This window comes from Pyrus communis, chromosome 4, assembly GCF_041283825.1.
Source record: "Pyrus communis isolate YQ-2024b chromosome 4, ASM4128382v1, whole genome shotgun sequence".
Lineage (NCBI taxonomy): Eukaryota > Viridiplantae > Streptophyta > Magnoliopsida > Rosales > Rosaceae > Pyrus > Pyrus communis.
Window position 1 is genome coordinate 18,635,756 of NC_142568.1, and position 12,584 is coordinate 18,648,339.

General features: G+C 36.7%; 1 protein-coding gene across 2 annotated transcripts; it reads right to left on the minus strand.

Annotated features, from left to right (window-relative positions):
- Nucleotides 1-402: 402 nt before the first annotated feature.
- LOC137721826 (uncharacterized) lies at nt 403-7,038 on the minus strand. 2 transcript variants are annotated; one of them, XM_088692013.1, is made up of 10 exons: nt 6,572-7,038; nt 6,339-6,409; nt 6,043-6,131; nt 4,956-5,049; nt 4,374-4,467; nt 3,459-3,548; nt 2,044-2,230; nt 1,856-1,939; nt 1,453-1,611; nt 403-1,355 (listed from the first exon to the last, which is right to left on the minus strand). In XM_088692013.1, the coding sequence occupies exons 7-10, from the start codon at nt 2,216-2,218 to the stop codon at nt 403-405; spliced, it is 1,371 nt and encodes a 456-aa protein (XP_088548139.1). In that variant the 5' UTR covers nt 2,219-2,230; nt 3,459-3,548; nt 4,374-4,467; nt 4,956-5,049; nt 6,043-6,131; nt 6,339-6,409; nt 6,572-7,038. The 2 variants fall into 2 exon arrangements, 1 of the variants encoding a protein (XP_088548139.1); XR_015961251.1 differs by lacking the exons at nt 403-1,355; nt 1,453-1,611; nt 1,856-1,939; nt 2,044-2,230 and having other exon boundaries at nt 3,346-3,548; nt 6,339-6,475.
- Between the last annotated feature and the right edge of the window lie 5,546 nt (nt 7,039-12,584).

Sequence of the window (12,584 nt, forward strand, 5' to 3'; positions counted from 1 at the left end):
TGCGTCTTGATATCGTTGGTACATGTCACGTGGGCTTCCAACAAATGATGATGGTAAAATAATTCTACGCCCGATGCTACCTAATAATATTTTATTTTCAATTAGCTATATATATTGTACACACTTTAAACAAAGTTATATTTCTAAATAACGATGACTGAAACGATATATATACCTGCATTGTGTTGACCTGCATTTAGAGAGTCTTCAAGTCCTTTGTAGAGATCCGCTCTAACTGTGGCTTGATTAGAACGCAACCATCTAAGTTTTTGTGATTCAATTTTAATGTAGTTATCTACAACATATTGTTGCAAGAGACGTCCACCTCGAAGCAAAAGTGATGATCCATTATGGCGTATCTACAAAAGCAAATTTCATATATTGCTTTTAATATAGGAATCATCATTCATCTATATATACCGGGAAGTAAATTATGTTATCAGTACAAACCTGTAACATATAAGCATAATAGTCGCAACATGTTATTGCTCTTCCACCATCATCACGACTGTTAACATCCCATCCATATGTACCGTAAGGCAGCAATAGTGGATATTGTAAGGGATCATAAAATCCAACAAAGTCTCGAACGTGAGAAAGTCTTCCACTAATTGTCTCCACCACGATATCCCTTCCATTTGCAATTGTGGCATTATCTCCATCTATTATAATTGCCGCAACTTGTGATGCTGATGGTAGAGTATATTGACGCCGATCTATTGGTTGCTCTTTTAGGATCAACTTGCAATTCGGCAAATCTTGGCGTTGTCCGAGGCTTCGCAATGTATGAACAAAAGGATTATGGTTGTTCAACATATGTTGTATCTTTTCAACCACACGTCTATCTAAAACTTCACTTTCACACATTCGGTTTTCAACTTCATGCTCAGTGTCATATATATAAGCTTGTAAAAATCGCGGTCTGTTCCCTTCATTTGGTAAAAGTCCACCAATCTTATGATATAATGCACCTTGAGCACGAAATGTGTAAATCCCACGACCACCAATATTAATTCTTTCATCCACGTGTACTCCCATTGAAGTGAATGCAAATGCATGATTGTAAGCTCGAATATTTTGCCTGAAGTGTCTACCCTCATTTGTTTGGTCAGAGAAAAGAGCAACCATTTCTGGTGGGGATTGTATTGGGGGTAAAACAATTCTTCCTTTCAAGCAACACATGTTCAAAGTTTCTCGAGCAAACAATCGTGCATAGCAGTACGGACATGTAGTTGGAGCAGATAATTGGCAACCTAGGATACCCCGATTCTCATTATAATTTCTAGCACAATTGTGGTTTCTTCTTCCTCTGGTTTGGCGCACATGACAATTGGTTCTATTTGCATGTTCTTCTTCTGATATTTTTACATGAATATCCAACATTCAGTATAAGAATTTTCTTTGTAACTAATCACATATCTATATACAGATAAAATTATATACTAAGCTCACCATTGTGGGGAGGAATTGAGAGCATCCCATAAGATATTTGTGACCTATTTGAATGTGCTAACTGTCCCATATGAGTACGCATTCTAGTAGAAGTTTGGTCATCATGATTTGTGATATCTGACAAAACCCTTGAATTCGCGCTTTCATGCTCAATTTGTTCTAATAAATAGACCACATTATAATACGATTAGTTAAAAATTTTGTCTTTAATATTTAATATATTTAGTTGTGAGTTTAATATTTCGTAAGACTACCACTAAAAATAACTACAACATTGAGATCAATATGAAAGTATCGAAGAAAAGAATACAATGAGATTTCAATTCCCTAAATTTTGTTCTTAAAAAATAACCTAATTTTTTAAGTGTGAAACAAATACAAATAAAGAAATTGAAATAAATACCAGGAATTTGTTGTTCTATATTACTGGGGTCGACCTCAACATCATAGTTAGCCAACTGAACCCGTTCTTGTATATTATTGGGACCTACTTGTTGCATAGTTAAAAGAAAAATTAGAAATTAGATTTTTTTTTTTTTTTTTTTTTTTGCATTAGTATGAGTTAAAGGAAAAGGAATATGAAATAAATACCAGGAATTTCTTGTTGTATGTTACTGGGGGATGTCATAGTATGATCATCATATAGAGTTGGAATTTGTTGTCTTTTTTCTTGTGCTATTAAACGTCGTCGAGCTAGATATCTTTGATGTTCTTCAGGACTCAATGATTGACGCCATTGTCTTGCACGACTTTGGCCACGCTCCATGGAAAAATTTATCTAAAAAATTAAAAAATAAATGAACCTAAATTGAATACAAATTCTGTTACATTCCATAAATACGAAAAAGTCTACGTAGATGCCTATGAACAGAAGAAGAAAAAACATTTATCTACACATCATTTTCGTTTACTATGATAATGGTGTTATCGTTATGCATGCCTTATTGTCATATTGCCATGTTCGTTGAAGAATTTAGCAGCATATATTCCATCCAATTTGCACAAATGTGAGTAATCTCTCATACAATTTTTACTATTTTTCCTTTAAAACAACAATGAAGATAAAATGGGAAAACATAAATGATTAAAAAAATCTGAAAATATGACATGTAATTTCATTTCTGAATACATGTTGAAAAAATTTAATGTCCTTAAATCAAAATTTTCAGATTCATAAGTTTTCAGTCAAAGTTATAGGACACGCACCAGGTAATAATGAACTTGATTTTAATTATGACAAATTCAAACTGCAATGAATAATTTGGAAATGTGAATGCCTCTAATTGTTTAACGTCAAGGGGTATTACTTAAACAATGTATAGGATGCTTCACCTATTTGACGTTAAACAAATGTCCAAGTTGCAGCTGTTTCCCTCTCCTATTAATGGAAGTGATTTACTTAAAAACTTGGAAATGTGAATACCTCTAATTTATATATGGACATTATATGATTGTCAAATATTTAAAAGTCAAGCATTTGGTTGGAGCATAATTCGTTTAATTTTTATTTTTTTTTATGATTATAAGGGAGTGGGAATAGATGAAATATGGGATAGAGTTCGATACTGGGTAGCGTTTTGAGCATCAGTTTCAAATGCGAATAGAAAATGGAAATTTATATTCATTTACAAACGTAAAGGTGTAAACATATCAATAGGGTATGTGATGAAACTCTGTGATTGTAAGCATTTATAATGGAGTGTGTGATACTAAGATAGCTTGATTGGGAGTTTTCTAGAAGGCTGGTAAATATGACATTGGGAGTTTCGTTACATTCATGCCTCTTCTAGTTATACTCGTGTATCAGTGTTTATTTGCTCCCTATCAGTAACCTTTGGAGTTGAGGATTCTAAAAATGAAAGAAATGAACCTAGAGATGCATCTGAACTTGGATTTGGAACTTAACGCATGTATAAAACAACACAGGTACATATTACAATTTTGAGTCCTCAAAGAAACCAAGTGAAGGCAACAATTCATACACAATTGAAAGATCGGATCCTAACCAATATCTGTCACTGGCTCTCCCTTATCTTTTCATTACCAGGAATACACTTTCCCCACCTTCCCTTTTCTTCGAGGCCTGACGAATAGGTCTGCAAACAAAATTGATGCATAAATCTTCATAATATATTCCAAATGAGATCTAGTTTATGCTTCTATCAATTATTTAGCATGATTCCAAATGGTACTTAGCTTAATTATCGAACTAAGAAGGCACACAGCACACCACTTTATTACAAAATTGGAAAAAAGAGAGTGAAAAATATTCAAGGAATCAATTCCAACTATCTCTGAATCACACAAATCACAGAGCACACCACCAACTAAAATATTGAGCATTCAAGGAATCTGAAGTCATAAATGATTACTAACTTTTTTTTCCACTCAGCCAAATATGTGGTAAACCGCCAAAAAAAAAAAATCCAAAACATAAAAGCTGTACTAAAAAGCTGAAACATGCAAGGAGGGCTTTTGAGATTAGATGAAGAAAAGTTAAGGAAGGCTTTTGAGACCGAAGATGAAGACAACCCAGTAGGATAAAAAAAAGGTATCATGCACATTCATTGTTGATCATCTCATGCTTCTGAAAGTTAACATGCCAACTAAACGTTTCATATTACATTGTGCGATGAATTTTCAGCATAAATTGTGAAGGAAAGGATGTCGATGGAATGAAGACTCTCCTAATTAACTTCTAACCAAAACAGTGGGAGTGTAATTAAGCTGTTGGATGAGGTAAAACATCAGATAGATGTTCTGATAACTATAACTATTTGCATGTATAACATAGGAGGCCATTAAAAAAATGCAAACACATTCCGAAAGTGTTGAAAGTGCCAATGCTAATTAAGGTTAGGGGAATTTTTGGAAATAAGTCGGTGCTAAAAGAAAAAAGCCAACTGTTCTGCTATTCTCACCTTTCGTTTTCTTCAAGGTTCACTGCCAACATGAGCTCTACGGCAAGAATGGACTTTCCCACCTTTCCTTTTCTTCGATCTCCGACGAATAGGTCTGCAACCAATGAGTATGTAAAACCATAACAAAACATGAATTGTATTTGTTTTAATAACTTGAATCAGTTTTATAAAAATTGAAAGAGCCTGAAAAAAGAAAACATGACGACACAGTAAGTTGTAGGATTTAAAAAAGGGGGAGGACTGAGGTGTCAACTGAAATAATTCAGGGGGAGGACTGAGGTGCCAACTGAAACATCAAGTATTGGTACCAAAACACAAAAGAACTTAAAAGTCAAAATATAAGGCCTCCATAACAATATTTACTTTATCACACATCAAGTATTGGTACAGACAATTTATACATTTGAAGTAAATCAGTTAAGTTATTATCATGTTTCCTGATAACTATAACATAGGAGGCCATTAAAAAAATGCAAACACATTCCGAAAGTGTTGAAAGTGCCAATGCTAATTAAGGTTAGGGGAATTTTTGGAAATAAGTCGGTGCTAAAAGAAAAAAGCCAACTGTTCTGCTATTCTCACCTTTCGTTTTCTTCAAGGTTCACTGCCAACATGAGCTCTACGGCAAGAATGGACTTTCCCACCTTTCCTTTTATTCGATCTCCGACGAATAGGTCTGCAACCAATGAGTATGTAAAACCATAACAAAACATGAATTGTATTTGTTTTAATAACTTGAATCAGTTTTATAAAAATTGAAAGAGCCTGAAAAAAGAAAGCATGACGACACAGTAAGTTGTAGGATAAAAAAAAGGGGGAGGACTGAGGTGTCAACTGAAATAATTCAGGGGGAGGACTGAGGTGCCAACTGAAACATCAAGTATTGGTACCAAAACACAAAAGAACTTAAAAGTCAAAATATAAAGCCTCCATAACAATATTTACTTTATCACACATCAAGTATTGGTACAGACAATTTATACATTTGAAGTAAATCAGTTAAGTTATTATCATGTTTCCTGCAAAAGATCGTAAGCACCTAACCAACTGCAGCTATATAATACCATGACTTCAATAATAAGGAAACATATAACATTGAGAGGTAATTTTAGACACAACTTCCCCCCATTTGTTCGGAATGCAACCATCTTTTTGTTCATCACCCTTTGTCTAGTATGATAAGGAAGAAAGGATACCAACCAACGCAAAAATTCACAGAAATGTGAAGGTCAAGTCAATCTATCCAAAAACTTAAAAAGTAAACTGTGAAATGAAAACATGCAGTTATTCCAATTTTATTTCAAGATGATTAAATTAAAAGAAAGATCAACCCAAAAAAAACACAAACCAATGTAATTAGACAGATCCTTTAGCAAAAATCAAATCTTGGTAACATCCAAAGGTTCAAAAAACAATTAATCAAATTTGCAGCAATGAGAATGTTCATGAATAAAACCCATTTCCAGAAAAAGCCAGCATGCAATCAGAAGATTCGAAACACTACAGAAAGCAAATGCAATTCAGAAAAAAATTTACAGATACATTTTTAAATTAAAAAGTACCAAACAGAGGTGGAAAGGAAGTGGAAGAACAGAGGTGGAGATTGACACAAATTAAAGAAAATCCAAAAATTGCTCTTCAAAAGGGAGAATAATAAAAAATAACTCACGTTTTTTTCCTTTTACTTTTGCTTCTCTTTTCTTCACCGACCTCCTCCTCTGCTTGTTCGTCTTCGAGTTTCAGTCTTGCTGTCTCAATCTACAAAACCCAAAATTGACTACAGTAAACACAAAACCCACCAAGAAATTACCTCTATAAAAAATACCACAAAAAAACACATTAAGCTCCAAATTCAATCATCAACCCAAAAACTTGAAATCCCTCGAGAACTTGAACAAACCCCCGAAGAACCAAGGAAAATACAAAAAAATCTAAGACTGTATCACATAAAAAGAAAATGCTTACCAGATTGTCTTTGAGTGAGTACGTGTTCTGCCTCAATGCAATCTTTGAGAGAGCAAGAGTGATGGAAGCTACTAAGGACACATAAGGAAAGATGGAAAAAAAAAAAAGTGTGCAGATGATGGGACCAAATAAAAAAACTGCAATTGGAAAAAATCTTGAATCAAAGGTTGAAATCGAAAGCTAAATGGAAAGGAAAGTTGGGGTTAGAGATTTGTACAAAATGGAAAACTTACTTAAATATGGCGATCGGAAGAGAGAAGGGAAGATGAGCAACAGCCAGGAGATTGGGCTCTTGAAAGTGGGCGTCCGGGATCGAAGGTGTGAAGAGTATGGGCTCCAAGACGACGTCCCAAAGTCTGGTTTCGAAAATTGGGATCTTTTCGAAATTCATCTGTATATAGCGGTGGTATGTGGGCAGTTGTTGTTGAACCTTCAACTAAACTCAGATCATGGGAATCGTTGAACTGCTCTTTGGTTTCGTCGTGGGAATCGTCAAACTGTTCTTTGGTTTCGATCGTGGGAAGTTGGAGTACGACTAATAACTGAACTGGCAACTGTCTCTTCCTTTTCACTTTCCATTAGGTTTCAAATAGTTAATGTTTTTACCTTTTTGTCCCTCTTTTGGTATCAAATCCTTGATTTGCGCACTGTCATTAAGTAAGGGTATTTTAGGAGTTTAGAAAGCTTCACCAAACTGGGGCTCTCACTTTATATATATAGATGATAGACCACATTGAATTCTCAAAGCTTGTAATTAGTTAAATTCTATGTTAGTGAGCCTAATGTACCTTTTTAGTGGTTCACCATAAATTTTTCAAATGAGCGCGGCATATTTTTTTACTAGCTAAGTCACTCATGAGATTCAAACATAAGACCTCTTGTAAGAGAAATATTTCTAAACAATATTTACTAAGTAATGATGAGTCGATATTATACTATATATTTTACCCTAATCTTAGTTATATTTTATTGGTTATTTTGGTGAAGTTTTGATACTTTGAATTGTATTTTCAATGTAGGACATTTGACTTCCTCTTGAGCATAAAGTTATCAAACAGATGAATTTTGGAGTGATTCTTATTGGAGGATGTTCATGAGTCTTTCAAGATGATTGTATCAAAATTCCAGATTTTTCTACCAAGCAGTTTGACCGTGACGAAGAAAAGAAGGCCCAGCATGCAGCTTTCCCATATTGACGTTTTTGGACATTTTGGGTATTTTAAAGGTCAAGATGGCATATGTTGAGGAAGATTCCTTCTGAGGATTTGTTGGGGACATATCAAGATTTAAAAAGAGATCTTTTGGGACTAAATCATAGTTGATTTGGTCGGTCAAAATTCTGATTTTTTGAGAAGTCTGAATTTTAGTTGGAATAGGAAACATTTTATTTTCAAATTATCTTATTCTATTATGTTTCCTAATTTTTAGAAGACCTTTTCTAGGTAGGATTTTATTTTGTAGTAGTATAAATAAGGCTTTTTAGCCATTAGGGAGAAGAGACGCATTAACTTAGAGGTTTTTGACAATTCGAGTTTATTTACAAGGTGTTTTCTATCCATGTTTTTAATAATATTTTTGTTTGTGATTGTTCGTAACTAATTTCTATTTGCTAGGGCGATGCCTTGAGTCTTAGCAAGAATATGTAGTTTCTTTTCAATTTACTTATGATATTATGCATGCAGGTTTTGAATTATTAATCACTGTGTTTATACTATCTAATTGTCTTGATGATTGGCCACCATTAGGATATTTAGAAAAGTAATTTGAAGCAATTTTGGCAGAGGGTTGTCCCTAAATTTAACTAAGGCTTCTTGTGGTTAATATGTGTAACTTCTTAGAACGACACGTCTTAAACGTTGTATGTGTTAGGAATCTCTGACAGGTGGCAAGATTAGTTGGGAATTAGTTGGGAATTGGGTGAAAGGAGGGTTGGTTAGTTAGATATTAGTACAACTTCTATAAATAGTGAGATTGTAAATGAAGGAAGGCAGTTAATGGAATATTGTTGTTACCCTTTCCTGTTACTTCTCTCTGTGCAAGAAGAAGACGTCGAGTAAGATCGTAACAATTGGTATCGAGCCAGTCGTTCCACTCTCTCAATCCTTCTTTGTTGCATAACGCGGCAAGCTTCGAGGAAATCTATGGAGTCCAGAGTATCAAGCTTGGAAGATAAGTTCGACGAATTCAAGAAATCGAATGTGGAGTTTCAATCGATTCAGACGGATTTCAAGACGAACCAGGACCGAATGATGTTACAGCTGCAATCGATCATAACGCGATTAAATTGTGGGATTGTGGGCGATTCGTCCAAGGCAACACACAGCGATCCCCAGATTCAAGAAAGGTTGCACCTTGACCCCAATTATCAAGATACAGGGCAGAACTTCAATCATCTCTCTCGCCCTCCATTTTTTAAGATGGATTTTCCAAGATTCAATGAGTCTGATGATCGAATGGAGTGGGTTTACAAGGTGGAGCACTACTTTGACTTTTTCAATATCGAAGAATCCAAGAAAGTCAAGATGGCATCCTTTCACATGGAAGAAGATACACTGCAGTGGTTCAAATGGGCGAGGTGTTTGGAAAATTACTCAGATTGGCATGATTTCACACAGGTCTTATGCCAAGAATTTGGTCTTTCAGAGTTGGACGATTCTGCAAAAAGTTTGGTTAATTTGAAGCGGAAAGAGACTTTGAGGGATTATGTGATAGAATTCTGACGACTGGCCAATCGGACGAGGGACATCAATCCTGCACTGTTCAAATCATGCTTTGTGGGAGGCTTGAAACCAGAGCTGCGACATGATGTGAAGATTTTAAGGCCTCTAGATGTGCTGGAAGCTATTGCTTTTGCTCAACAATTGGATCCTAAACACTTGTTTAATGTGAAGATTGCCAATGGAGGGAAGGTAGCTACTAAAGGCACTTTAGCTCATGCTTATATTAAGATTCTGGACTTCTAGTTCATCACAGATTTGTATGCTATTCCATTTGTGGGGGGGGGGGGGGGTGGGGGGGGGGGGGTGGGGGGGCGGTGGGGTGTGTGGTGTGTGACATTGTATTAGGGATCCAATGGCTGGGAACGCTTAGTCCTGTTCTTTGGGACTTTGATAAGTTATCCATGCAATTTTCCAGGGATTCCAGAACATTTTGCATCACAAGTAATGCTAATGTTAGTAACAGCTTTGAGGATATCTCAGCTTTACAAATGCAGAAATTGTTACAACAAGAAACCACCGTAGGTGTAGTACTTTATCAATTGGAAACTGAACCCAAGGTGCAGCACATGGAATCACGTACTACCAACTTTATTTCTGAGAATCTCATAGATCAACAGCAGTTGGAATTGAAGGAATTGTTAGCCAAGTTTGAAGGCATATTTCTAAAACCAAGTGCTCCTCCTCCTCATCGAAGTCAATACCACAGAATTCTTTTTGTAGAGCGCAGTGTTCCACCAAATAGCAGGCCCTATAGGTATGGTCCTGTGCAGAAAACTGAAATTGAAAAGTGTGTGAGGGAGCTTTTAGCAGCTGGGTTCATAAGGGTAGACAACATCCCTTATTCTTCTCCTGTGATCCTAGTTCGAAAGAAGAAGGGGACATGGAGGATGTGCATGGATTAAAGGGGGCTTAATAAATATCACAGTCAAAGAGAAGTTCCCTATTCCTCTTATTGATGAAATGCTTGATGAGTTATTTGGTGCACAATTTTTCTCAAAGTTAGATTTAAGGGTATGTTATCACCAAATAAGAATGCACCCTCAAGATGTGGAGAAAACAGCCTTTAGAACACATGATGGCCATTATGAATTTTGTGGTCATGCCTTTTGGTCTTACAAACACTCCAACCACATTCCAATGTCTCATGAATGACATATTCTGACCGTACCTAAGGAAATTCATTCTAGTATTCTTTGATGATATTTTGGTCTATAGCACCTCTTGGTCTTCATATTTGCAGCATTTGAGAGTGGTTCTAGAGACACTGCAGCAACACTCCTTATTTGTGAAAATGTCGAAATGTGCATTTGGCAAGGATCTACTTGGGACATATAGCGTCCAAGTATGGTGTATCTGCAAATCCCACGAAGTTGGAAGCAATAGCTTGGTGGCCTACACCTACATCGGTCAAAGCACTAAGGGGATTCCTTGGATTGACAGGCTACTATCGAAAGTTTATACCTCAGTTTGGAAAAATAGTGAGCCCCCTTACTGCCCTCACGAAGAAATATGGATTCAAATGGTTAAGTGAGGCTACTGCAGCCTTTAATAATCTCAAACAAGCAATGTTTTCACCACAAGTTTTGGCTCTACCAGATTTTACCAAATCCTTTGTAATCGAAAGTGATGCATCCGGGTACGGTATTGGAGCAGTGTTACAACAAGGAGGAAGACCACTAACATTTACCAGTAAAGCCTTTTGCCCGAGGAACCAAGCTTTCTCAGCTTAAGAAAGGGAGATGTTGGCAATCATACATGCAGTATAGAAATGGCAGTCGTACTTGGTGGGAAATCATTTCATCATTCAAACTGGTCACCACATTTTGAAGTACTTCTTGGAAGGTAGGGCCCATACCCCTTTTCAATATAAATGGGTCACCAAGTAACTAGGGTTCGATTATGAAATACAATATAAAAAAGGCTGTGATAATCAAGCTGCAGATGCATTATCAAGGGTAACTCTTGGAGTGGATAGCTTGCAGGCCACGGGTTCCATCTGTGCTATTTCTTGTCCTTACTCTTTTTGGTTAGATGAATTACGACAGCATACTGAGAAGGACTCCTGGATTATGGCCAAATCACAGTAAATCTTACAATTTCAGGGTGTAGATGCTCCAATTGGAATGTTGAGATTCCACATTGACAATGGGTTCTTAAAGTACAAGCGTCGAATTTTTTTGAGTCCACTTAGTCCTTGTGCAGCTGGTCATGAAGGATTTCTAAAGACTTACAAAAGGATTTCTCGAGCGTTCTGTTGGGAAAAGATGAAGAAAAACATCAAGAGTAAAGTGGCAAGCTGTGCTATTTGTCAACAGCAAAAGTATGAGAACTTGTCACCCCCTGGTCTCCTGCAGCCATTACCAATTTCAGGAAAGGTATGATTTGATATCTTTATGGATTTCATCACAAATCTTCCCCCTTGCAAGGGTAAAACGGTAATTTGGGTAGTGGTGGACAGATTATCGAAATATGCCCATTTTACTGCATTGAGTCATCCTTATACAGCTTCCTCAGTGGCTCAACATATTCAAGTTGTATGGGATGCCACAGTCTATAGTGAGTGATCGAGACCCGGTGTTCATGAGCAAGTTTTGGAAAGAATTTTTTAAGTTGCAAGGTTCTGAGCTTTGTTCCAGTTCGGGGTATCACCCACAAACGGATGGGCAAACTGAGGTTCTTAATAGGTTCTTGGAAACCTACTTGCGATGTTTTTGCACATTACAACCAAAAAAATGGGTGTTATGGCTATCTTGGGTTGAGTGGAGTAACAACACCAGCTTCCATTCAGCCATTAAAATGACACCATTTGAGGCAGTGTATGGGTATGTTCCTCTTCTTGTACCTGCTTATGAGTCAGGCACAACCAAAGTGGACTCAGTCGAACAATCATTGAAGGAGAGGGACAACATCCTATCTTTACTTAAGAATAACTTGGCAGCAGCTCAAGAGAGGATGAAAGTTCAGGCGGATAAGAAAAGAACTGAGAGGGTCTTCGAGGTTGGAGATTAGGTTTATCTCAGATTAGTGCCTTACCAACATAAGTCGTTGGTTGCACACCCTTTCCACAAGCTGCAGCCTCGGTTTTATGGGCCATTTCAGGTATTAGCCAAGGTGGGCAATGTGGCTTACAAGATCAAATGCTTGAAGAAGCATTTGGGAGAAAATGTGCAAACCCAGTTGCTTTACCTATTCTCACAGACACTGGAATATTACAAGATGTACCTGGTGCAATCCTAGCTAGGAGAATGGTGAAGAAGGGCAATACTGCAATGACAGAAGCATTGGTCTAATGGCAGAACCACTCAAGGGATGATGCAACTTGGGAGAATTATCATGAGTTGAAATTGAAGTTTCCAGAAATAGTTCATCTTTGAATTCCTTGCTGAAATTTTTTTTTTCTTTTAGAGTTGTGAAATGTAAGCTTGGTTTCAGGGGGGGTATTGTTAGGAATCTCTGAGAGGTGGCCAGATTAGTTGAGAATTAGTGGGAATTAGTTGGGAATTGGGTGAAAGGAGGGTTGGTTAGT

Excerpts from the sequence above, each read along its gene's own strand:
- LOC137721826 (XM_088692013.1), bottom strand. The coding sequence starts at position 2,218 with ATGGAGCGTGGCCAAAGTCGTGCAAGACAATGGCGTCAATCATTGAGT. Across the intron at positions 1,940-2,043 it reads CATACAACAAGAAATTCCTG|GTCCCAATAATATACAAGAA; the intron begins GTATTTATTTCA and ends TGCAACAAGTAG. Across the intron at positions 1,356-1,452 it reads CTCAATTCCTCCCCACAATG|AAGAAGAACATGCAAATAGA; the intron begins GTGAGCTTAGTA and ends TAAAAATATCAG.